Source organism: Microtus oregoni, unplaced genomic scaffold, assembly GCF_018167655.1.
Source record: "Microtus oregoni isolate MIOR12 unplaced genomic scaffold, Mior012 000002F_ref0000024, whole genome shotgun sequence".
In the NCBI taxonomy this organism is placed as follows: Eukaryota; Metazoa; Chordata; class Mammalia; order Rodentia; family Cricetidae; genus Microtus; species Microtus oregoni.
This window is the reverse complement of record NW_024543061.1, coordinates 54,733,806-54,753,803: the sequence shown is the minus strand read 5'-3', so window position 1 is coordinate 54,753,803 and position 19,998 is coordinate 54,733,806. Positions and strand designations below refer to the sequence as shown.

At 51.5% G+C, this 19,998-nt stretch overlaps 1 protein-coding gene across 12 annotated transcripts in view; it reads left to right on the top strand.

Annotated features, from left to right (window-relative positions):
- The window catches only part of Atp2b2 (ATPase plasma membrane Ca2+ transporting 2), a 318,107-nt gene that overhangs the window by 221,906 nt on the left and 76,203 nt on the right, over positions 1 to 19,998 (top strand). For 11 of the 12 annotated variants that reach the window (XM_041643604.1, XM_041643646.1, XM_041643626.1 and 8 more), the window contains 3 exons: positions 11,996 to 12,193; positions 18,438 to 18,695; positions 19,533 to 19,658. In XM_041643604.1, coding sequence (XP_041499538.1) covers positions 11,996 to 12,193; positions 18,438 to 18,695; positions 19,533 to 19,658 — 582 coding nt within the window. The remainder of the gene's footprint in view (positions 1 to 11,995; positions 12,194 to 18,437; positions 18,696 to 19,532; positions 19,659 to 19,998) is intronic. The other variant, XM_041643656.1, reaches the window with a different exon arrangement.

Genomic DNA, 19,998 nt, shown 5'->3' with positions numbered 1-19,998 from the left:
TAGAGCCCCAAGTCCTGTCTTCCAACCCAGCGGGACAGGAGCATAGTCAGCCCTGACTCTGTCCTTTCTCTGCCAAAGGAAGCCACCTCAGCTGCAACAGGAATATCACCAAGATATCACCAGAGGCCTGTGAGTCGTTCAGGGCCCTGGGGTTCTAAATCCAGCACTTTCTCTGGTGCTTCTAGAAAGCCAAGCAGTGGGCCTGAGTGCAGGCAAAAGCACCTGTCACCACAGCATATCCGATGCTAACTTACACGAAGAGGCCGTGACTGGTTCCCCACAGAAGCCTTGGCCCAGTTCCACACTGGTGCTATTTCCCCTCAGCCACCGTGGCTCCTATATTTGCAGAGCCCAGCGCTTCACTGAATCCCATCCTGCATCTTACCCAAGCCCCACAAGGAAGGGAAGTTATTTTATTCCTGCCACACTGAACTGCAGACCCTGGCAGTGAAGAGGGCAAATACCTAGGCTGTGGTGAGGGCAACAGAGGGACCTTTTGAGAAATGTTGGGGAAATGCATTGGGCATTTTAGTTACTGACAGAATCCCTATGATGCCTGGTGAAGCATCACCAAGAATGTCCTGCCTTATAAAGACCGACCCATGCCCAAGGATTCCAACAGCCAGCAATGCAGAGTATTGAGACCATGGAGGACTTGACAGCTGCCCAAGCCTAGACTGTGCCCTCTCTGGGGAGTGGTACTGCTGTTTCCCAAATGCCAGTCTGTGTCGCACAGCCTCTCCTCACCTTATGTCCTGAGAGGCCCAGAGAGGGGGAATGTCTGTCCCTCACACCACACAGCTGGAGAACAGAAAGGCCAGTCATTGGGTACTATGCGCTCAAAGGCCCGAGAACAGAAAAAAAAAATGGTTCTGTGTTTTATCTGTGCTTGACCCAACTGCACCCATAAGAGTTGCACCCAGCATGTGGTCACGGCAGTGCCTCATTAGGCTTCCAAGTGAGTGCAGAAAATGAAGGAAGATGGCCCCCGTGCTTCTGCTCACTGGCATGTGATGAGTTGGCGAGAGAAGAGGTGGTCACAGGGTACCCTGCAAGGACATTCTGCACACTCTTTGTAAGTGCCCCAAGCTCAACTTAGGAAGTCGGTGCTTTATGCACAAGGAAACCGATGCCCACGCTATGGCAACTCATTGAAGATCAGACAACTAGAAGCTGGTAGAGCTCAGGTTCTTCCTTAGACCCCTCCAGAGCCTGTAGCTATGTAGCCTTTAGGGGGACACTCGGGGTTCAAAGCCCTCAAGGTTAGCTCTCAAAGCAACAGCGTTGGGGGTCTGGGGTGTGGTTCAGCCGTAGAGTACCTGCCTGGAATACCCAACGCCCTGAGTGCAATCCCCGGTGCTAGTAAACAGGGTGTGGGGTGCATGCTTGTACTCCCAGCACTTGAGGGGTGGAGGCAGGAGGTTCAGAAGTTCAACAGCATCCACCGCTCCTTACCAAGTTCAAGGGTAGCCTAGGATACGTGAGACCCTGTCTCAAGAAAAAGAAAATGAAACGACAAAGGGCTGGTGTGCTGCTTGGACAACCCAGGCTGTCCATCCGGGCACATCAGCGATTTGCCTTCATAACGCTCTATCTCTTATCTCTCTCACTTTTAAAGTAGAGTCTTGCTATTCCATTCACATTGTCCTTGAACTCACTATGTAGCCCCAATTGACCCAAAACTCACCTGGCAATTCTTCTGCCTCCGCCGGCCAAGTGCTGGGATTTGCAGGTGGGAGTCAGCATGTCCGTCTGCTTTCCCCTTTCTTCTGTGCCTCAGTTTCTTCCCTCAGACTGTGGAATAATCCCCATTCATTCACAGTCTCCCTCATGAAGTTTTATCCACTTAGAAAGGTCTAATTTAGTGTTTGTGGGTAAAGAGCATGATCCCAGGCTTTAGGGCATGGGCTTTAAATTCAGGCAGACTCAGGTGACACCCAAAGGAGGGTGTCCTTACAGCTCCGTTCCTCAGATTCTCCATCCATAAGACATTTCACAAAATGAGGTCATAGGAATACCATGAGCAGTAAATGGTGCGGTGCCCATGCAGGGTAAATGATGGGGACACTGTGACCACTGTGCCAGTGTGCCATTGACTCCTGCCTTCCTGACCCCCACTTTCCCTGTGAGTTCTGTGGACCTGGGAGGCCCCGTGGGAGATGAGGGACAGCTGCAGCTTCTATGCCACCCTCCCCAGGAACTCACTCTGAGCCAGCTGCCCTGAGTTCCTTCACACCTGGCTCCCTGCACCTTCTACTCATCGCCCAAAAGCCCCCAGAACTCTTTTATTGTTGGAGAGCATCCCTTTCTACAGCTTGCTTCCTGACCTAGTCCCCAAGCCACCATTTGTAAGAACAAGAAGAACCCAGTGTCCTGCAGTCTTCTTAAGAGTAACATCAGGATGGGAAGGTCACAGGCATCCAGGTTAAGGCTCAGGCTGCCCATGCGCATGTCCTCTTCAAGCCTTGCCTGGCCTCCATGACCCCGGGGTATGCCTGGAGGCTTTCCTACCCCTCCTGTCAGCATGAACACAAAGCCGCTGCACAAGGGCTTGGGCATAGAAGGGGTGACCAGAGGAGACCCTGAGGGCCCCTGCAAACTTCAGTTCCTTTCATAGAGACTCCAGTCTTGGAGAATATGTCACTCTGGAGTCCAGCATTGCCGCCAAACCTCTGCTGTGTCTAGGAAAGGCCGTGTGTTTACTAAACATCTACTATAGTTCAGAACAAAGTATGCCACACTGTCCCTGCCCTCATGGAGCTGACACTTGGCAAGGGAACCAAGTATAAAGAAAAACACTTGTGTTATTAACTATTTAAATGGAAGGGATGCTTAGGGGCTAGGAAAACATTAAAAAATGGAGTCGACCCCCAGAAGAGGCTCGGCCAAAGAGGAAGGCATTCCCAGCAGAGAGAACGGCACATGCAAAGGCCCTGAGGCAGGGAAGAACTGTGCTAGAGCCTCAGGAAGTAGGTTGGTGTTGCTGGAGCATGACGGTGGAGATGGGGCAGGGAGGCAGTGGGGAGCATCAGGGACCAGGGCTTGGGTCTTGGTAAGGACTGTGACTTTCAGCTGTATGTGATAGACGCTACTAGAGTGTAGTAGATATGGATTTAACACAAACACAACGCACCTTACTTTCTGATGACACAGACTGCAGGCAGGAGCAGAGAGACTAGTTAGTGAAGCTATCTGGGGCAGCAATGGTGGTGACCCAACTGACTGGGGGAATCAGACAGGAAAAGCCTGGCCAGAGGTGAGGTTTTCTTCAGACAGAGTTTCCTAGGTACATGCAACAGAATTAAAAGGTTAAAGGTGGCCCAGCATATTCTAGCATAATGGCAGCACACACTTTTAATCCCAGCACACAGGAGCCAGAAGCAGGCAGATCTCTGAGAGTTGTTCAAGGCCAGCCCAGAGTGAGACCCTGTTTTCCCCCATCCCACCCCTAAGGAAGAAACAAAAGAGGTGAGAATGGACCTAACGGTTCACCGTAGACAAGATACAAAGAGAAAGGCGAGAAGACAGGGCCATCTGCTGAGCACCTACCGTGTATCCAGCTTGTCGTGTCTTGTGTTCATCTCCATGACCAGGCTGTGAACTAGGCACCATCCCGCCCGCGACATGGAGGAGCTGCAATAACCCTGTCAGGGATACACAGGTCACAGATGAGGTGAAGGTATCAACCCAGGATTATTTATCTCCAGGTCGATTTCATCTAAAAGTTATATAGGAAAAAAAAACTGCATTTTCTTTAGTGTTGATCTAAAAAATGAAGCTTGAATGATTCAGATAAAACACAATTCTCCTGGTTAAAACTCAGAGATTCCAGCCAGAGCAGACTACCACAGCCAGTCCCGCTGCCTCTTCCGAGAGCGAGTGCCACTGTCGTGAGCTTGAATCAGATCCTTGCATGCCTTTCGCCACACACTTGCGTGTGTGTGCGTCCACAGAAACGTAGCATTCTGTTTTACACAAATGCAGTCGAATATCACATATTGTTTCCGATGCTTGTTTTCGCTCACCAGCTTTCCTTGGGGAAACTTCCGTGCTGGGGAACATAAACCGAGCTCATGTTTTAAGAACTGCCGTGGAGTCTGTTGTGGGCTAGATGAACCACAGTTTATTTAGCCCACTCAATTTCCAAAGACAGAAACTCATTTTCCTATAAATGTAGCTTTTAAAGCGCTTGGAGGGTTTTTTTTTTTTCTGAAAATATAAGGCTTTTATTTATGCTAATGGAAGAACCCACATCACACTGACAGCACAAATATTTAGCAACACTCAGCCTGATGACTTCGTTCTCCAAGTCCCCTTCAGGTACCTTGGAGCTAGCACTCATCCACAGCCAAGGCTCTGTGTAGAACGGGAGGCCGTCTCTGGAGCAGCACAAGAGAGGCAGAGTTCTTGCCTTTGACCTGGACGCGGGGTCCTGTGGAAGGCAGCTAGCAAGCATTGAAAGAGCACTCGTGGGGCCTCTGCGGTCTGGGCTTCAGCTGTGTCGTGACTGTGAAAAGGCAGGCTCCATTTTTAAAAAATGGATACTCATAGAGAGATACTCATTGCCTGCTGGCCAATGTGCAGGACGCCCCCTACTGGGGTAGTGGGGAAGGGCAGCTTGCAGTGTTTCTGAGTTGAAGCATTTCCTCTGGAGGAAAGTCTTATGGGCAGTGGATGAAGTTTTGGGGCCTCTATTGTTCTAAGGGGCAGGGGCAAAGCCATCAAGAAGCAGGCTAAATGGAGAGTCTTCTATGAGGTTGACAGAGTACAGAATAGTCACAGTTTGTGTGTGTGCAACAAGGCTTAGTTTGAGGGAGATGGGCTTCCCATCAGTCACACCCCCGTAGATCTATCTCATAGCATGAAGAGGCCAGGGTGAGAGAGGGGGCCCAGCCCTCTTCTGCAGCCAAATCACACTTCTTAAAGGCCAAGTCACTTCCGTGTTTTGGTGTCTCAGTTTCCTGACTGGGTAATCATGAAACCATGCTGCTCCTGTAAGGTGGATCCAAGAGACACCCAGAAGAAATTTGGGGGCACATTGCAGATCAGCATAACTTGTTTTCAGGAGAACAGCAAGTAATTACCTTACTAGTCATGTGCTCACATTGGGTCATCACTCACACTAAACAATATGTTTGCTATTTGTCCTAAGTGCCAAGTGTCTGGCTTTCTCTTTCATCTGGGAACTCATACCCAAGAGTCTAACTCTTCCTTAATACAAATAATTGATATTTTAACAGCATCTAGAGACTCACACTAACCATCCCCACATGCCCCCTACTTATGAGCCCCCTTCTCTGCCCACATAGAACATCCTGGAGCCATGAGTTGAGATGCCCACCATGGAAGTCCCACCATGGACTTCGCAGTAACTCAGTTTGACTCAGGTCAAGTACATTATGGAATTTGAATCCAGGAACCTCATATCTGCATCTGGGTCAGGTTAGATGCCCATGTTTCCCCACCATGTCCCTGTGCATATGAGCATATGGAGGACTCTGCTTGCAGAGAAAACAGTCAATGGTGTTACCATTCAGGTTCATGTCTGCCATGAACACTGAGTTCACAAGGGGTGTGTGTGTGTGTGTGTGTGTGTATGCATGTGTATGTATGTGTGTGTATGAGTGTGTGTGTGTGTGTGTGTGTGTGTGTACACACACCAGATCTGCACATCAGCACATAACCAGTAAACATGCCACTGCCCTGTGAGCATTTATAATCACTCTGGATGCACAGGTACCCCACCTAGGATTGCCAAGTATCAAGAGATGCCTTTCCAACCCTCCCCTGCCTATCAAGAACCAGGATGTAGTCACAGGCTGTACATATGCCAATCATGTACACTGGATAGCAGCTATCCCTGTTACCTACCATGGCTCTGACAGACCCAGGCCATGAGGGCGGAAGCAACGGAGGGAGGCCCATATGTGGGCAGTTTTCCCACAGAGGCCAAATCAAGCTCACATGGCTTCCAGGAACTTCCACTGTGTTCAAGTGTCTCTGAACAGCTGAGGCCCCCACATCCCCATCTCTGATCCCTAAACAGACAGGAAAGCATGGAAAGATGCTCAGGGTTCCCTCAGGATTCCGGGTATCAGTGTCCAGAAGGTGGGGTAGCAGCAAAGGCAGGTTTCGGTCAGGGTTTGACACCCGAGGGGCTAGCCTGAGCAATGCGTGACTGAAAGTAGGAGCTGGTGATGGGGGAGGGGTGTCAGATAACAGTGAGAAGCCTAGGTTGTTCTTGGCTGTGGAAATCAAGAAAGGAGGAGGGGGGAGACTTTGGAACCACTCAGAGAGGCCGCCGTAGCCCAGAATCAGGATGGTTGTGAGGAGCTTAGGATCAGATTCAGAGCAGAATGTATGGGTGAGACCCGATTGCCTACCACTGTCTTCTCCTCTCCCCAGCCCTCCTCTCCCTGCCAGAATTCTAGCTTCCTCCTCCAGCCTTCCTTAGCCACGTGTCTCGGGCTGTCAAGTTCTTGGCCTGATGCACTTTCTGCATTAACTATGGCCCCCTGGAGGCTACGAATGTGGCAGCAGCGTGGAAACTCCAAGAAGTAAGACAGGTCTCATGGGAGCTGGAAACACTGCAGAACTGAGCAAAGAGCTCACTTCTCGGGTCCAGACTCTGTCACCTACCACCGTGACATCTGGACCAGTCGCTTTTCTCATTGAGCTGGCCAGTGATCCAAGGCCACACGCATCATGGCTCCTAGAGACCCTGGGCTCAAGGTTACCTAGCAGCCATTTTCCTTGTCTTGCCTCTGAAGACCAGCAGCTGCACATAGAGCCTGGACTGTCCCCTCTTGTGGATGCTTGTAACCACACAGGTGGCAGACCCATCCAGTGACCTATGCAGGGCCTAGGTAGCACTGGAGAACTTGCATTTCCCCAGTTCCTGGGAGAGACTTCTAGCCTGAGGACCACCCTACCCCAGCAGTGAGCAAGATCCTAGGACGTTATTTCTATCTCCAGACATGGCCTTGCCCAGTTCAGTCAGAAACTGGCCCTGGAGCCCGGGCATGAATAGACTTTAAATGTCCCGGCAACTACAGTGTGAGGCCAGGTCGAGACCCTGCACCTTGTGGGTGGCTCATAATGACAGTAATCGCAGCTGACAGCCACTGGGTCCTTTGCCATTCTAAACACAGGAAAGGTATTGCTGCCATTCAAATGCCTGGCATAAGGAAAATGAGGCCCAGAGAGAGAAGACCATCTGCCTGAGGGCACAGGGCCAGGAGCAGTCCAGGCATCTTAGCCCATTTCACCATTTTGGCCAATTGTTGCAAATCCCTAGTAGTAGTTTCCTGGGAGCTGGCCACTGGGCCAGCCTCTGGCAAGGGGTAGGACCTCTGGACTCCTCCCACAGCCACGCCACAGGGCTGTAAATGCCCACCCTGCACACCCAGCTGCTGGTGCTGTCTTATCACTGTGTCACCTCCAAGGAATGACAGAGTCCCAACCCAACCACACCCTCCAGCATGTGCACAAGGCACAGGCGTTCACAGTCCCTGGCTTGTGCTAGGTCCCACAGCTGTCATCTGAAGCCTCCTTGACAGGGTCTAGTTTGAACCGCTGTTGTTCCATTGAATGTAAGTAGCAGGGCCCTGAAGCTCCATGTGTGGTTTTGATTCCCAAGACGGCTTGAGGCTGGAGACCTCGGCTGCTGTGGACCTGACATCAGGCACCGGTTCTGTGGGCTATATGCAGTAGCTTGCTCTGCCTGCCCACATCAGCCTAGAGAGAACCAGGTGGCTGCTGGCTCGCCTCACTGGCCTTCACCATAGCAGGACCCTATGCCTCAGAGTGTTGGTCTGTACAGCATGGCCCAGGAGCTTGCCTGTGTACAAAACTCTGTCAGAGCTTGGTTCAGGGATCTTCAAGCACCGTAGTCCCAGGGCTACCACCCCTCCCCGACCAAGAGAGTGTAAAATCTACTCAGAATCATAGAGCAAGGAGAGACAAGTCCAAGCCAAGCCCCCTGTCCCAGGTAGAGGGGTGCTGACACCTAAGACAGATCCACACAGACTGACAGATATATCCAGGGCCTGGCTGGGGTATGGCTTCATGGTAAAGCATTTTTCACAACACACACAACATGCTGGGTTCTATCTCTAGCAAGGCAAGAAGAAAAAAAAAAAGAGCCCAACGTTCCAGACCCAGGACAGCAGTAGGGGTAGTGGCAGTGGGGACATGGCAGTCAGTGGCAGTGGTGAGCATGTGGTTGTTTGTAGTAGTCAATAGCAGCCGTGGTAATGTGGCAGTCTGTAGCCCTCAGTTGCTAGTCACACAACTCTGGACAGCTCGCGCTGGTGACTGGGGGCTGAACACAGTCCACAAGGATGTTGAGTTTGGCACCGAAACATCTCCAATGGGAGATCTTGTATCAGACTCCAGTCTTCTGATTTATGATAGCTTGGGAGATCTAGCCACTGGATCCCACACTCCCCCTTCAAAGGGCCAACATGCTCTTGCCTTAGTCTCCACGGCTCCTGATTGCCTCCTTCACCCATTAGCCCTCAGTCGTGGCCATTGCTGTCCCTGTCTATTGACACAGGGCCGAGGTTCTTAGGGCTAGCCTATGGGTCCCCAGCATAACAGAACCTCAGAGCTGTGACCCGCCATGCATAACTGACTCCCACAATGCCCACCATTTGTCCTGTGGATGTCAGATCATTAGAACCACAGGGCTTCAGAGGAATCCGAGACTCATTCGGGCCCTGACAACCCTCACCATACATGCCCAGTTTCTTTACTCACCTGCCAAGCTGCAAGAAAGCACACAAGTGAAAACAGACACACACACACCCCGGAACAGCCGCTCAGGAACCTTGGAACCCTCTAGGAACCCCATCTTAGCGAAGTTCCTCAGTGTCTAGAAGGGAAAACAGGTTCAGAAAAGGGAGCTGACAGCCAGAAGCCTAGCAAATCTCAGCACCAGCCACCAGAGCCCAATCTTGCCAGATCCCCAATAGTACCCACTCCTAGTACCCACACCACATCCACTTGGTGTGCATGAGTAAGGGGTGTACCTCCCTCCAGTGCATCCAGAAAATGAGAGTTTGGTTAAAAGAATAAAGCCCAGGACCTCCAAGATGCAGGGCAGCAAGGAAGACGCGCAGCCTGTGAAGCTCCCAGGAGCATCGGAGGCTGGGTTTGTTTTCTCAGTGTGAGGTCATTCCAAGTGGGAAACCCAGCACAGGACAATAAGGACAGTGCTTCCACGTGTTGAACGCGTGGTTCACAAGACCTCAGGAAGCCCCCATCCTGCATAAAGTAAATGGTCCAGCTGACCCTGCCTCCTCCTTCTTACTATGTCGATGAGAGCTGGGCTGCCCAGGGCTTCCTTGGCCTCCCGGAGAGGCTCTATAGGACCCTGGGCATCAACTAAGTGATGCTTCCTCATCTTGAACTTTTTCCTGCTTCCCCTGAAGCCCAGGCCTGAGTCGCAGGCCCCTAAGTGCTTACAGCCATGAGTCACAGACCTGTTGCCTGCGCACCACCGTCTCTGGGTTCTTTAGAGGCTCAGGAACTGTGGACTGAAGGGATGAATGAGCGGACACTCCACAGAGGACTAAGATATAGCCCCAAAGCCAGGTTACATTACCGTCTAAGCGCCAGCAAGCTGACCCTGCAGGTAAAGGCTCTTACCACCAAGCCTGGTGACTGACTAGCTTGGTCCCAGAAAATAAAACAGCTGAATCCTCAGTTCTCAACCCAGCATGCCTTGGGCTTCTGCCTTCCCAGGAAAGTACTAAAGGGCTGAGTTTTTTTGAAAGGTGTTCCCTCCCTGACGCCACCCACCCTGGTTTCCCTGTTAAGACAAGTGAGCCTGGAGGGGCCTAGCCCTTCGTTCATGAATCTCACTACACTCAGACATGTGACCTGCAGTCATGAGTGAGGTGAGTCTAAGGCCCCCTGCGCCAGCCTGCGGGACGGTTCTGAGACCAACCTCTGCTCCAGAGCATGAAGCTGGGTGAGAGAGGATTCATCCCACAAACACACAACCCACAGGGGCCAGGACTGGGTCAGCAATAAGGTGGCTGCTTTCCATCCCTGTAAGACAGTGGGTATGTTTTGTAGGAGCAAGAGGGTGTCATGGCACCAAAAGGAAACGAGCCAGATCCTGGGAAGATGGCTCCAGCGATAAAGGTGCTTGCTCTGCAAGCCTGACAACCCAAGAGTCTCAGAACTCACATGAAGGTGGAAAAATAGAACTCGCTCCACAGTTTTCCTCTGGTCTCTAAACACATGCTATGACACAAAGGTGCCCACACACATCTCACACACATCTACACACAATAATAATAATAATAAGTTAATAAGAAGCATAAGCCAGAACAGGACACTGCTGTGGTCCAAGTGTCTGCCACGCACCTTATTCCCCTGCTAGTGCTCATCACTTCCGTCTCTGCACATCCACCAAGGGGCTCCCTAGTCCTTAGCCATCTGTGTCTTTGTGTAGATGAGTCCAGACACACAGAAGAGGCCGTGTAGAGGGCTCAGCATGGGCATATGGGGCAGAGGGAGCCAGAGGCCAGTCAGGGAGGGCCCTGGGTGGACCAGGATGAGGGCAGAAGATGAAAGGGAGACCTCAGCTATAGCCTAGAAGTCAGACGAAAAGCAGTGCCGTGGAAGGGGACATTTGGCTTCAATATGGAAATGAAGTTGCAAGGTCAGAGGTCAGGTGCATGAGGCTACAGGGTTATCTAGACTCAGAGAGCTGGTAGATTGTCAGTGGGCCCCACTGCTCCAACAGGTGCATATCAAGGCTGTGCTCGCTGCTCTGGTCTAGGAACCACAGCCAGAACCACCTGAGCGCCTGCTGCCCTCAAGATGGATCTCACAGTAGTGTATATGTTTGCCCATGGGAGGTTGGCTCCCAGCTGATGCTGCGCTGTGGCATTCTCAGCTCTGCCCCAGGATCTGCTGCAGGGTTGCACACTGCCCAGGGGCATACAAAACGCTTGCTGGCTCAAGCAACACACGAGCCTGTGGGTTAGGTGCCCTCACCACCACTGTCGCCATTATCTTCACAGCAGAAGGGGAAACTGAGGGTCAGGCTGGATCCAAAGCCCAGAGGCAGTTCACCAAGCGCTGCCGTGTTTAAGAAGTGGGAACTCAGAGCCGGGGAAGAAGCAGGCTGCATGCTCACTGGAGCAGACTGTCACATACTAGGTGGCCTTGAGCCAGGAATAGCTGCCTCTCTCATGGCTCTGAAGCCCCAAATCCAAAGCTGAGTGCTAGCCAGACCCTGCCCTACACGCAACAGGAGAGGTCATCCCTAACGTCTTTCAGAATCTGGTAACTCTGGGATCCTTGGTTGCAACTGTCCCTCCGATCTCTGTCCACCCTCTTACACAGCTGTCTTACAGCCTGAGTCAGTGTCACCCATAAGGACACTTATCTCTGGACAGAGGGACACCTGGGTCATCGTAGATGCTCTGGCCTTAGTCACACCTCCGGAGAGTGTTTGCCCAAGACAGGTCCCTGACCCAGGTCCTGGGAGTTGGACTTGGATAGTCACAGATTCCCCAACTTACAATGGCCTGGCTAAGAGTTGTTCAACCTTGTGACTGGGTGACAGTGTACCTATCCAGCCATCTAGGGGGACACCTTCAGTCCATAATCAGTAAATTATATCAGATGTTCGGCACTTAGTATGGAGGAGGCTTTGTGTGATATGTCTCTGCCGAGCTGCAGTGGGCTGGGCTGAGCTGAGCTATGATTTCAAGAATCAGGTGTATGAAGTGTTCCTCGGCATGCATGTTCATGGGGACGAGTACCACCATGAGTCTGGAAGCATCCATGTTTCTAGGTTCCTCCATTCACTTAGCAGGGGCACCCTCAGGACATGAATTGCTTGGAACACTGGGCTCCTTAGGCCGAAAGCCTGGAAGGTTCCTGCCATGTTTGCCTGTTCCTTCCTTAGCTCCCAGTGACAGGCATGCATCTCTCCTGGCCCCTGCCCAACTCGACTGCCCTCTGTCCACAGGTTTGCCAGGCACTGCTCCAGACCTGGAAAAGAGGAAACAGATTTTTGGGCAAAACTTCATACCTCCAAAGAAGCCAAAAACCTTCCTGCAGCTGGTATGGGAAGCGCTGCAGGACGTGACGCTCATCATCCTGGAGATAGCAGCCATCATCTCCCTGGGACTGTCCTTCTACCACCCACCCGGAGAGAGCAACGAAGGTAGGGTGTCCCGGACACTCCAGAGCACACAGCATGCAGAAGGGTGCATGTACGGACAGTGCCCACAGCACTGTACACCACAGCACTGTACAGCGGGAGCGACCTGGCTGGGACTCGGGCCACAGAGACCACTGCATGCCCAAGGTCCCAGTCAGCCCACCGTGAGTGCAAGGCTAGACCAACAGTGGTGATAACTACAGTGGGCATTTATTAGACGCCTTCAGTATTCCCAGGTTGAGCATCCTTTAAACATAAGGGAACTGGGGTATAGAGAAGGAGGATGAGTTGCTCTGGGCCACCCAGTATCTAAGTTCGTGGTAACTAAATATCGAACTATCATAGACTATGTGGTTAATAAAGAGACATGTCTCTTGTTCTGGAGACTCCCGAGCCCAACCACAAGGCAGTGCATCTGGTGAGGGGCTTGAGCTGCACTGTAGCACGGCGGTGGGGTTGCATGGTAAGGCCAGGCATTCATGTTCCCTTAGCTATTTCCCTGCCCTGGGATGGCCCCCATGACTTCATCTAATCCATATTACCTCACCAAGGTCCCGTTTCCAAAGTCCACCTATATGGGAGCCTGGGGGTTAATATCTGGCGTGGGACCACAGTGCACACCAAGAAGAAAGGGCTGGGTTTGGCTGTGGAGCATGTTACAACATGCTGCCAAGCTCCTTCCAAGGCCATTCCTTTCTGTCACCTGACCATGGGAGCGGAGTGGGTTCTCTCTCTCCACCATATGGGTTCTGGGGATTGAATTCAGGTCACCAGACTTGGCAGTGAGCACTTTATCCACTGCGCCATCTAAATGGCCCTGGCTTTTTTTTTTTTCTTTTTCATATGGTTTCTTTCCATAGAGGATAGGAAGAAAGGCAAATAAAAAGTCGGGCAGAAAAATGGTAGACGCAAATGAATCCGTTATAATTGCTACTGTGATTCAGATTTAAGATTGACTTGAGCTTCCCAGTAGCTAGGGCAGAAAGGGAAGATGGGTGATTTTCACAGGCCAAGCTATCAACAAGAAAGGGGGTGAGGTTTCTGATAGTGGATCCTGGGACGGACGTTCCCATAGGAGAGTGAGGGGGTGTTCTGTGGACAGCCTTCCTTACAGTTTCAGCCAATATAGAAGCCTGCAGACGATAAGGCTGACATGTGTCCTACAGTTGCCAGAGCGACCCCAAATCAGGAACTGTTGTGGCCGAAGCCATTGCCTCATCGCCTAAGCCACACAGTAACTCTGTAGACAAATACTATTCTTTCTTTCTTTGTTTTTGAGATTATAATTGAATTACAGTTCTCCCTTCCTTTTCCTCCCTCCAAGCCCTCTCACATCCCCCTCCCATCTCTCCAAGTCTCTCTTTTTTTTCTGTTTTTTTATTGATTTTATTGAGCTCTACATTTTTCTCTGCTCCCCTCCCCCAACCCTCCCACAAAGTCCTCATGCTCTAAATTTACTCAGGAGATCTTGTCTTTTTCTACTTCCCATATAGATTAGATCCATGTATGTCTCTCTTAGTGTCCTCATTGTTGCCTAGGTTCTCTGGGATTGTGATTTGTAGGCTGGTTTTATGTTTAAAAACCACTTATGAGTGAGTACATATGATAATTGTCTTTCTGCGTCTGGATTACCTCACTCAATATGATGTTTTCTAGCTCCATCCAAGTCTCTTTTAATCAGTGATTATTACATGCATATATCTATTTGTATATACCTATAAGTCTCTAAATATATCCTATTGTGTCCATATATTATTATTTGCATGTTTTCAGGAGTGACCTTTGGCACTGGACAGCCAATTGGTGTGCTCTTCCCTGGGGAGGGCCAGCTGTCCCACCCAGTTTTATTCGGTTTCTGTAGTTCTTTGTGAAGGTTGAGGGGTCTCGTGGGCTCTTTCTCTGAGTCATCCTTGCTCAGATCACGCTTGCGCGGTTGTGTTGATGAAACGTTATGGGTGCAGCTTCTGTTGTTATTTAGAGACAATCACACAGCAAAGCCCCTGATCCTCTGGCTCTTACCATCTTTCTGCCCTTTCTTCCTAAATGTTCCCTGACCCTTAAGATGTGGGAATGTTTTCTAGATGATCCTCCGGGACTGAGCTCCACAACCGTGCATTTTGATTGGTTGTGCTTTCTGTAATGGTCTCCATCTGTTGCAAGGAGAAGTTATCATTGGCGAGGGATAGAAAGTGCACTCATCAGGCTAGACCCAGGAGGAGCTAGATGCTATTCTTATGAGTCCCGGAGCCTGTGAAAGATGTGCCAAGGTCACCCACCAAGGGGCTGAAACTCTGAGGCTCTGGCAAAAAAACATCCAGCTCCACAAAGAGGGCTGGGACTGAGTCACCGGCATCAGTGGCCTCCTGTGGCCCTGCTGAGCAAGGTGAGACGAGGGCAGCTGGCAGAGGCCAAGGTAGGACAACAGAGGTCCTGGGGTGTGCCAGGAGAGACCCCGTGGCTCCAGACAGATGACTGCTGCCATGAACATCTCTGGGGTACACAAACCCAGAGCCCAGAGATCATGTCTTGGTGACTGGAGTGTGTCCTGAGTCGACCTGGTTCTGCCCCTGCCACACCTCATTGCTGCTGGTCCAGCCACAGTTTCAGTGGAAGGCAGCTGCCTACACTGTGTCCCACTAGCAAAGTAATAGAGGCAGGGCAGGTTTCCCGTATTCTAGTCCCCACGGAGAGGTGAAACCCTTCCCACCAGCTCGCTACGCATGCTGCATGCAGCCCCAGACGGGAGTCCACCTCCTGCACTGCTCACCTGCCCTTATCCTGAGCATCCAAGAGTGGTATCTCAGCTGGCAATTCTTTTTTTTTGTTTTGTTCTTTGTTTTTTGTTTTGTTTTTCAAGACAGGGTTACTCTGTAGCTTTGGAGCCAGGTGTGGAACTCACTCTGTAGACGAGGTTGACCTCAAACTCACAGAGATCCGCCTGCCTCTGCTTCCCGTGTGATGAGATTAAAGGCGTGTGCCACCATCACCCTGCTTCAGCTAGCAATTCTTGTCTGACTAGAGTGTGGTCTGTGTTCTACTGGACAAGTGGAAGTACTGGGCTGGGAGAAGAGGAGAGGACAGTTGCATAGAATTGGCCTCAGAACTACTCAAGAACAATGGCAATGGGTTTTTGATCCCACTGCACGTACTGGCTTTGTGGGAGCCTAGGCAGTTTGGATGCTCACCTTACTAGACTTGGATGGAGGTGGGTGGTCCTTGGACTTCCCACAGGGCAGGGAATCCTGATTGCTCTTTGGGCTGACAAAGGAGGGGGACTTGATTGGGGGAGGGGGAGGGAAATGGGAGGCGGTGGCAGGGAAGAGACAGAAATCTTTAATAAATAAATAAATTTAAAAAAAAAATCAATAAAATGCCAGAAAAAAGCAAAAAAATAAATAAATAATTGGCCTCAGATACATGGACTGTAGCCCCAAACCAGGCCTTAAGCTGCCCTCAGTGTAGACAAGCCAGTATGAGAGACTCACACCTGGCCTTCATGTCACAGTCAGGTGTCATGCAAGTAGAGGACCCTAGGGGATATAGGCTCAAATCCAGGTGTACCAAATCCTGACAATGGTTGGGCTCCTGAAGCCCCACCTTTTGATCTGAAGAAGGGACACAGATCCTGGAACACAGGGCAGCAGGGTCCAAAGAAGGATCTGTGGGACACTCGGGAAAAGGGGCAGAGTACCTGGCATATGCTAGATGTTTGTTGGGAGCTCAGAGAGGCTGAGTCACTTACCTAGAGTTGCATAGCAAGGCCTGGACTTTGAATCTGAGTCTTTCTGAGTCTGGAATCTCAACGTGATGTACTGATTTGACTCTAAATGTCCCAGTACTCTAGTAATGCCCTGCACACACACACACACACACACACACACACACACACACACACACAGAGAGAGAGAGAGAGAGAGAGAGAGAGAGAGAGAGAGAGGCTCCAAAGAAGCACACAAGGGGAGACAGGTGTCTCCTTTACAGAGCATGTGGCAAGAAGTGGGGACAACCAAAATCCTACAAAATGAAGTATCAGGGTCTGGATTGAGTCCTCCCTTCCCCACCCTCGTGTCTCAGAGTGTATACAACCATCCTCTGGCTCCTGCTGGAACCTTCTGTGGGTACTTAGTGTATAACTTTCCACCTTCAGTATACTGGAAGTTCTCTCTGGGTTTCTGACGGCACCCAGCGTGACAGCTGCGTGAACAGCTGTGAGACTGGGTCACCTAGGGGGTAATGACAAGAGGCCTGGGCATGCTCAGTGCAGCTGCAGTGTCTCCTTGCTGATCGTGTCTCCTCTGTGCTTGGTCGCACGCCAGGAGACTGAGTTCTGTGGCACTAAGAGCTGGCAGCATGAGAATTCCATCTCTAAGGCTCCCTGTTCTTTCCACCCTTGGGGTAGGGGTTCGTAACTCTGTGGGGGTTGTTCATAGTGACACAGGACCACAGCCCTTAGTTCCCTCATCTCAGGTGACTGGATTCCAGCTGGTTCCTGCTCTGTTGCTCTGCGTCATGTGCTCAAGGCTCGGGCCCGTGGGACCCCATGGCGGCCACTTCACAAGAAGGGTCCCCTTACCCTGAGACCACCTGAGGAGGGGAACACCCATGATCACCCCATCTACTGATGAGAAAATTGAGACACTATGGTGAAACTGCTACCTAGCAGTCTGCAGCTGAGATTTGAACTCGGGGAGGGGCGGCAGGGGCAGTTCTCAGTGGCACCAATATAATAGCTGTTACCTTCAAACAGTGATCTGGTAGGATGGTTTTAAGTTACCGAGACAATTCAAAGCTTCCAAGGGAACAAACAGCCTTGAAAGCCCTTCAGGAGTTTACTGCCTTTAGGGAGTTCTGATTCAGCTGAGGACCTGGATCCTCCAGTGTCACTTGTTCCTGGCCATAGTGACCCCTTGCCTTCCCAGGTATTTCCTGACCTTCTTGTCTCATTGCTTCTGACCCCTGTGTTTCCAGAAGCTTCTGTTGGGGTTTCTTGAAACTTCTGTTCACTATTCTTTGGAATCACACTGGATGCCCAGATGATCAAATGAGTCTTTGCCACCTGCCATGGGCTCAGAGGCTCAGAGACTCAGGGCAGGACAAATCCGAGCTCAGATTCCAGGTCTGAATCCAAACTCTAGATCTGCTGTGTGACTTTAGCTGTGTCACTGCCCGTCTCTGAGCCTCTTTCCTTTCTTTGACCATCTGAAGGATGAGGATAGATGCTCGAGGCTTGCCCAGCACCCTGCCAGCCTAGCCCCTGTGGAAAGCGCCCTTCTGAGTTGACCAGGAGTTGATCAAACACCACTCCTGGTATATAAACCATGAGGAGAACACCCAGCTCTCACCCAGGATGTGACCCCTGGCCACTCAGAGTCTTGGGTTCTGCATTCAGAAATGTCAGGTGCCTCTTGCTTTGGGGACCTCCGTGGAGAGCAAGGAGAGGTTGGAGAGTCATAGGCTCTTCACAGCCTAGTGTTGTAGACCTTGGGCCTGAGCCTCCATGTTAAGCATATTGGTATTTTTCCATTTCTCACTGCCCCATATGTCTGACCAACCTTGAGAGCTGTAGGCCCGTACTGGGGACTCAGTAGTGCCAAGCATGGGGTGCAGGGTCCCTTGCAGGTCAGGTAGATTCTGTTGCCCTAGCTGTGGCCTGAGTTGCGGAGAACCTGCTACACACTTAGTGTGCCCAAGAGCCCACCCCTTTCCTGTCCCAAAGCCCCAGGAGGTGTTGTCAGCAATGCCGCCTCCACTTCCATGGTATTGCATCAAGGTAGGCATGGAGAAATTAATCCCAGCGCTCAGAAGTAGAGGCAGGAGGATCAGGATTCCAAGATCATCTCAGCTGCATAGCCAATCTGAGGCCAGCCTGGGCTCCATGAAATCCTGACTGTGAGAACTGACTGACAGAGTCATTCACTTGAGGTCTCACAGCCAGGACGAAGGTAGGGCCAGTGTGGTTCAGGTGGTGGCTTTGAAGTCTTACTGCCTGGGGTAGCATTCTCGCTTTCCACCCGCCTAGTTTGGGAAGTTAGTAGGTCTCTCTGAGAAGCCTTAGCATCCCCATCAGTGACAGACACACCCCAGGGGCCTTATAAAATAACCGGGAGGCGCCCTTTGCCCAGAGCATGGCACACAGAGGAACAGCGAGGCCGTCATTTGAGTATCAGTGGTGACTTGGCCTAGCTGAGCAGTATGGAAGCTCTTGTCTGGTGGCCTGGGGACCCACTGTTTTTTTGTCTCTCTACAGGATGTGCCACGGCCCAGGGTGGGGCAGAGGACGAAGGCGAGGCAGAAGCAGGCTGGATTGAGGGGGCCGCCATCCTGCTGTCGGTCATCTGCGTGGTCCTGGTCACAGCCTTCAATGACTGGAGTAAGGAGAAACAGTTCCGGGGCCTGCAGAGCCGCATCGAGCAGGAGCAGAAGTTCACCGTGGTCCGGGCCGGCCAGGTGGTCCAGATCCCAGTGGCTGAGATCGTGGTCGGGGACATCGCCCAGATCAAATATGGCAAGTCTTTCTGGCCATGATTCTAGAGCTGGAATCTGGGTAGAGGTGGGACAGGACCAGCAGATACAAAGATCCTAACCCAGGGAATGGTAGGGGAAGGGGACCCTAAAGGCTGATGTTGTGGCAAAATGTATTCTGCGGCCCTGAGGATCCCCGAGGAGACAAGTTCCCATCCAGTTAAATCAGAAAGGTCATGCTCCTGCACCCCAGCTTCCATCTATAGCAGACATGACTAATCAATCACTGCTCATAATCTGAATACAGCCTCAGAAGGCTTCCCAGCACTGCATCACTAACAAAACCCATTTCCCGTCCTTGAACCGACTTCAGAGAGATCTTTCCAGGCTGGTGAAAGTTAGCAAGAGTTGAAGTGGGTGGTGAGTATCCTAAGCCAGTCATATTGCTATCAGAAAGCCCATAGACAGGCTCCAGAGGGGGTTTGGAGAAGATATATCCTGGGTCCGTAGACACAGGCTGGGAGATTGGAGTGGCCCTCCTCACTCAGTCCTTGTGACTCACTTGATTGGAATGTCTTCAGTCCCCCCCCACCCCCAAAATAGCCTGCTCTGTTATAAAAGACCTCCTCCCAGCCATGAAAAGACTACAGGAAAATAAACTGCAAACCACCCTGGGCCCATCAGGTCAAAGGAAATACATTATGAAGAGCATACCTGCATGAACCAAGGTGGCTCTGTGTCAGGCCCCAAGGATGTCACTTTAGCTGCCCATTGGCTTCCAGATGCCACCGTGGTTCTGCATGCTGGGGCACCTCCCCCAGGGATGCCCCAGCTTCTCTGGCCACCTGACTCTGCTGACCCCCTGCCCTCCTCCAATCAGGTGACCTCCTTCCTGCCGATGGCCTCTTCATCCAGGGCAATGACCTCAAGATCGATGAAAGCTCGCTCACAGGGGAGTCTGACCAGGTGCGCAAGTCTGTGGATAAGGACCCCATGCTGCTGTCAGGTGAGCTGCAACTCACAGTGCCCCTGCAGCCAGTCCCCACCCACCACAGGGAGGCTGGTGTGGTCGCTGGCTCTAGGGTCCATGGCAGGATCAGCCCCCTGTGTGCAAACCACCCCTTTCCCAAGCAAGCCCACATTATGCCTGCCATGCAGAACCACGGGCCTGGAAACTCCCACAGCAAATGTCACAGAGTGTCTCACCCCTGCAAGACACTTCTAGTGTCTTGTCAAGTTTCTAGTGGCTTGGTTTTCTGTAAAGTAACAGTCTTTCTGGATACCCACTATGCACCAGGCCCCGTGATGGGGGAAGGCATGAGAGGAACCCAGCCGTGCCATTCCTG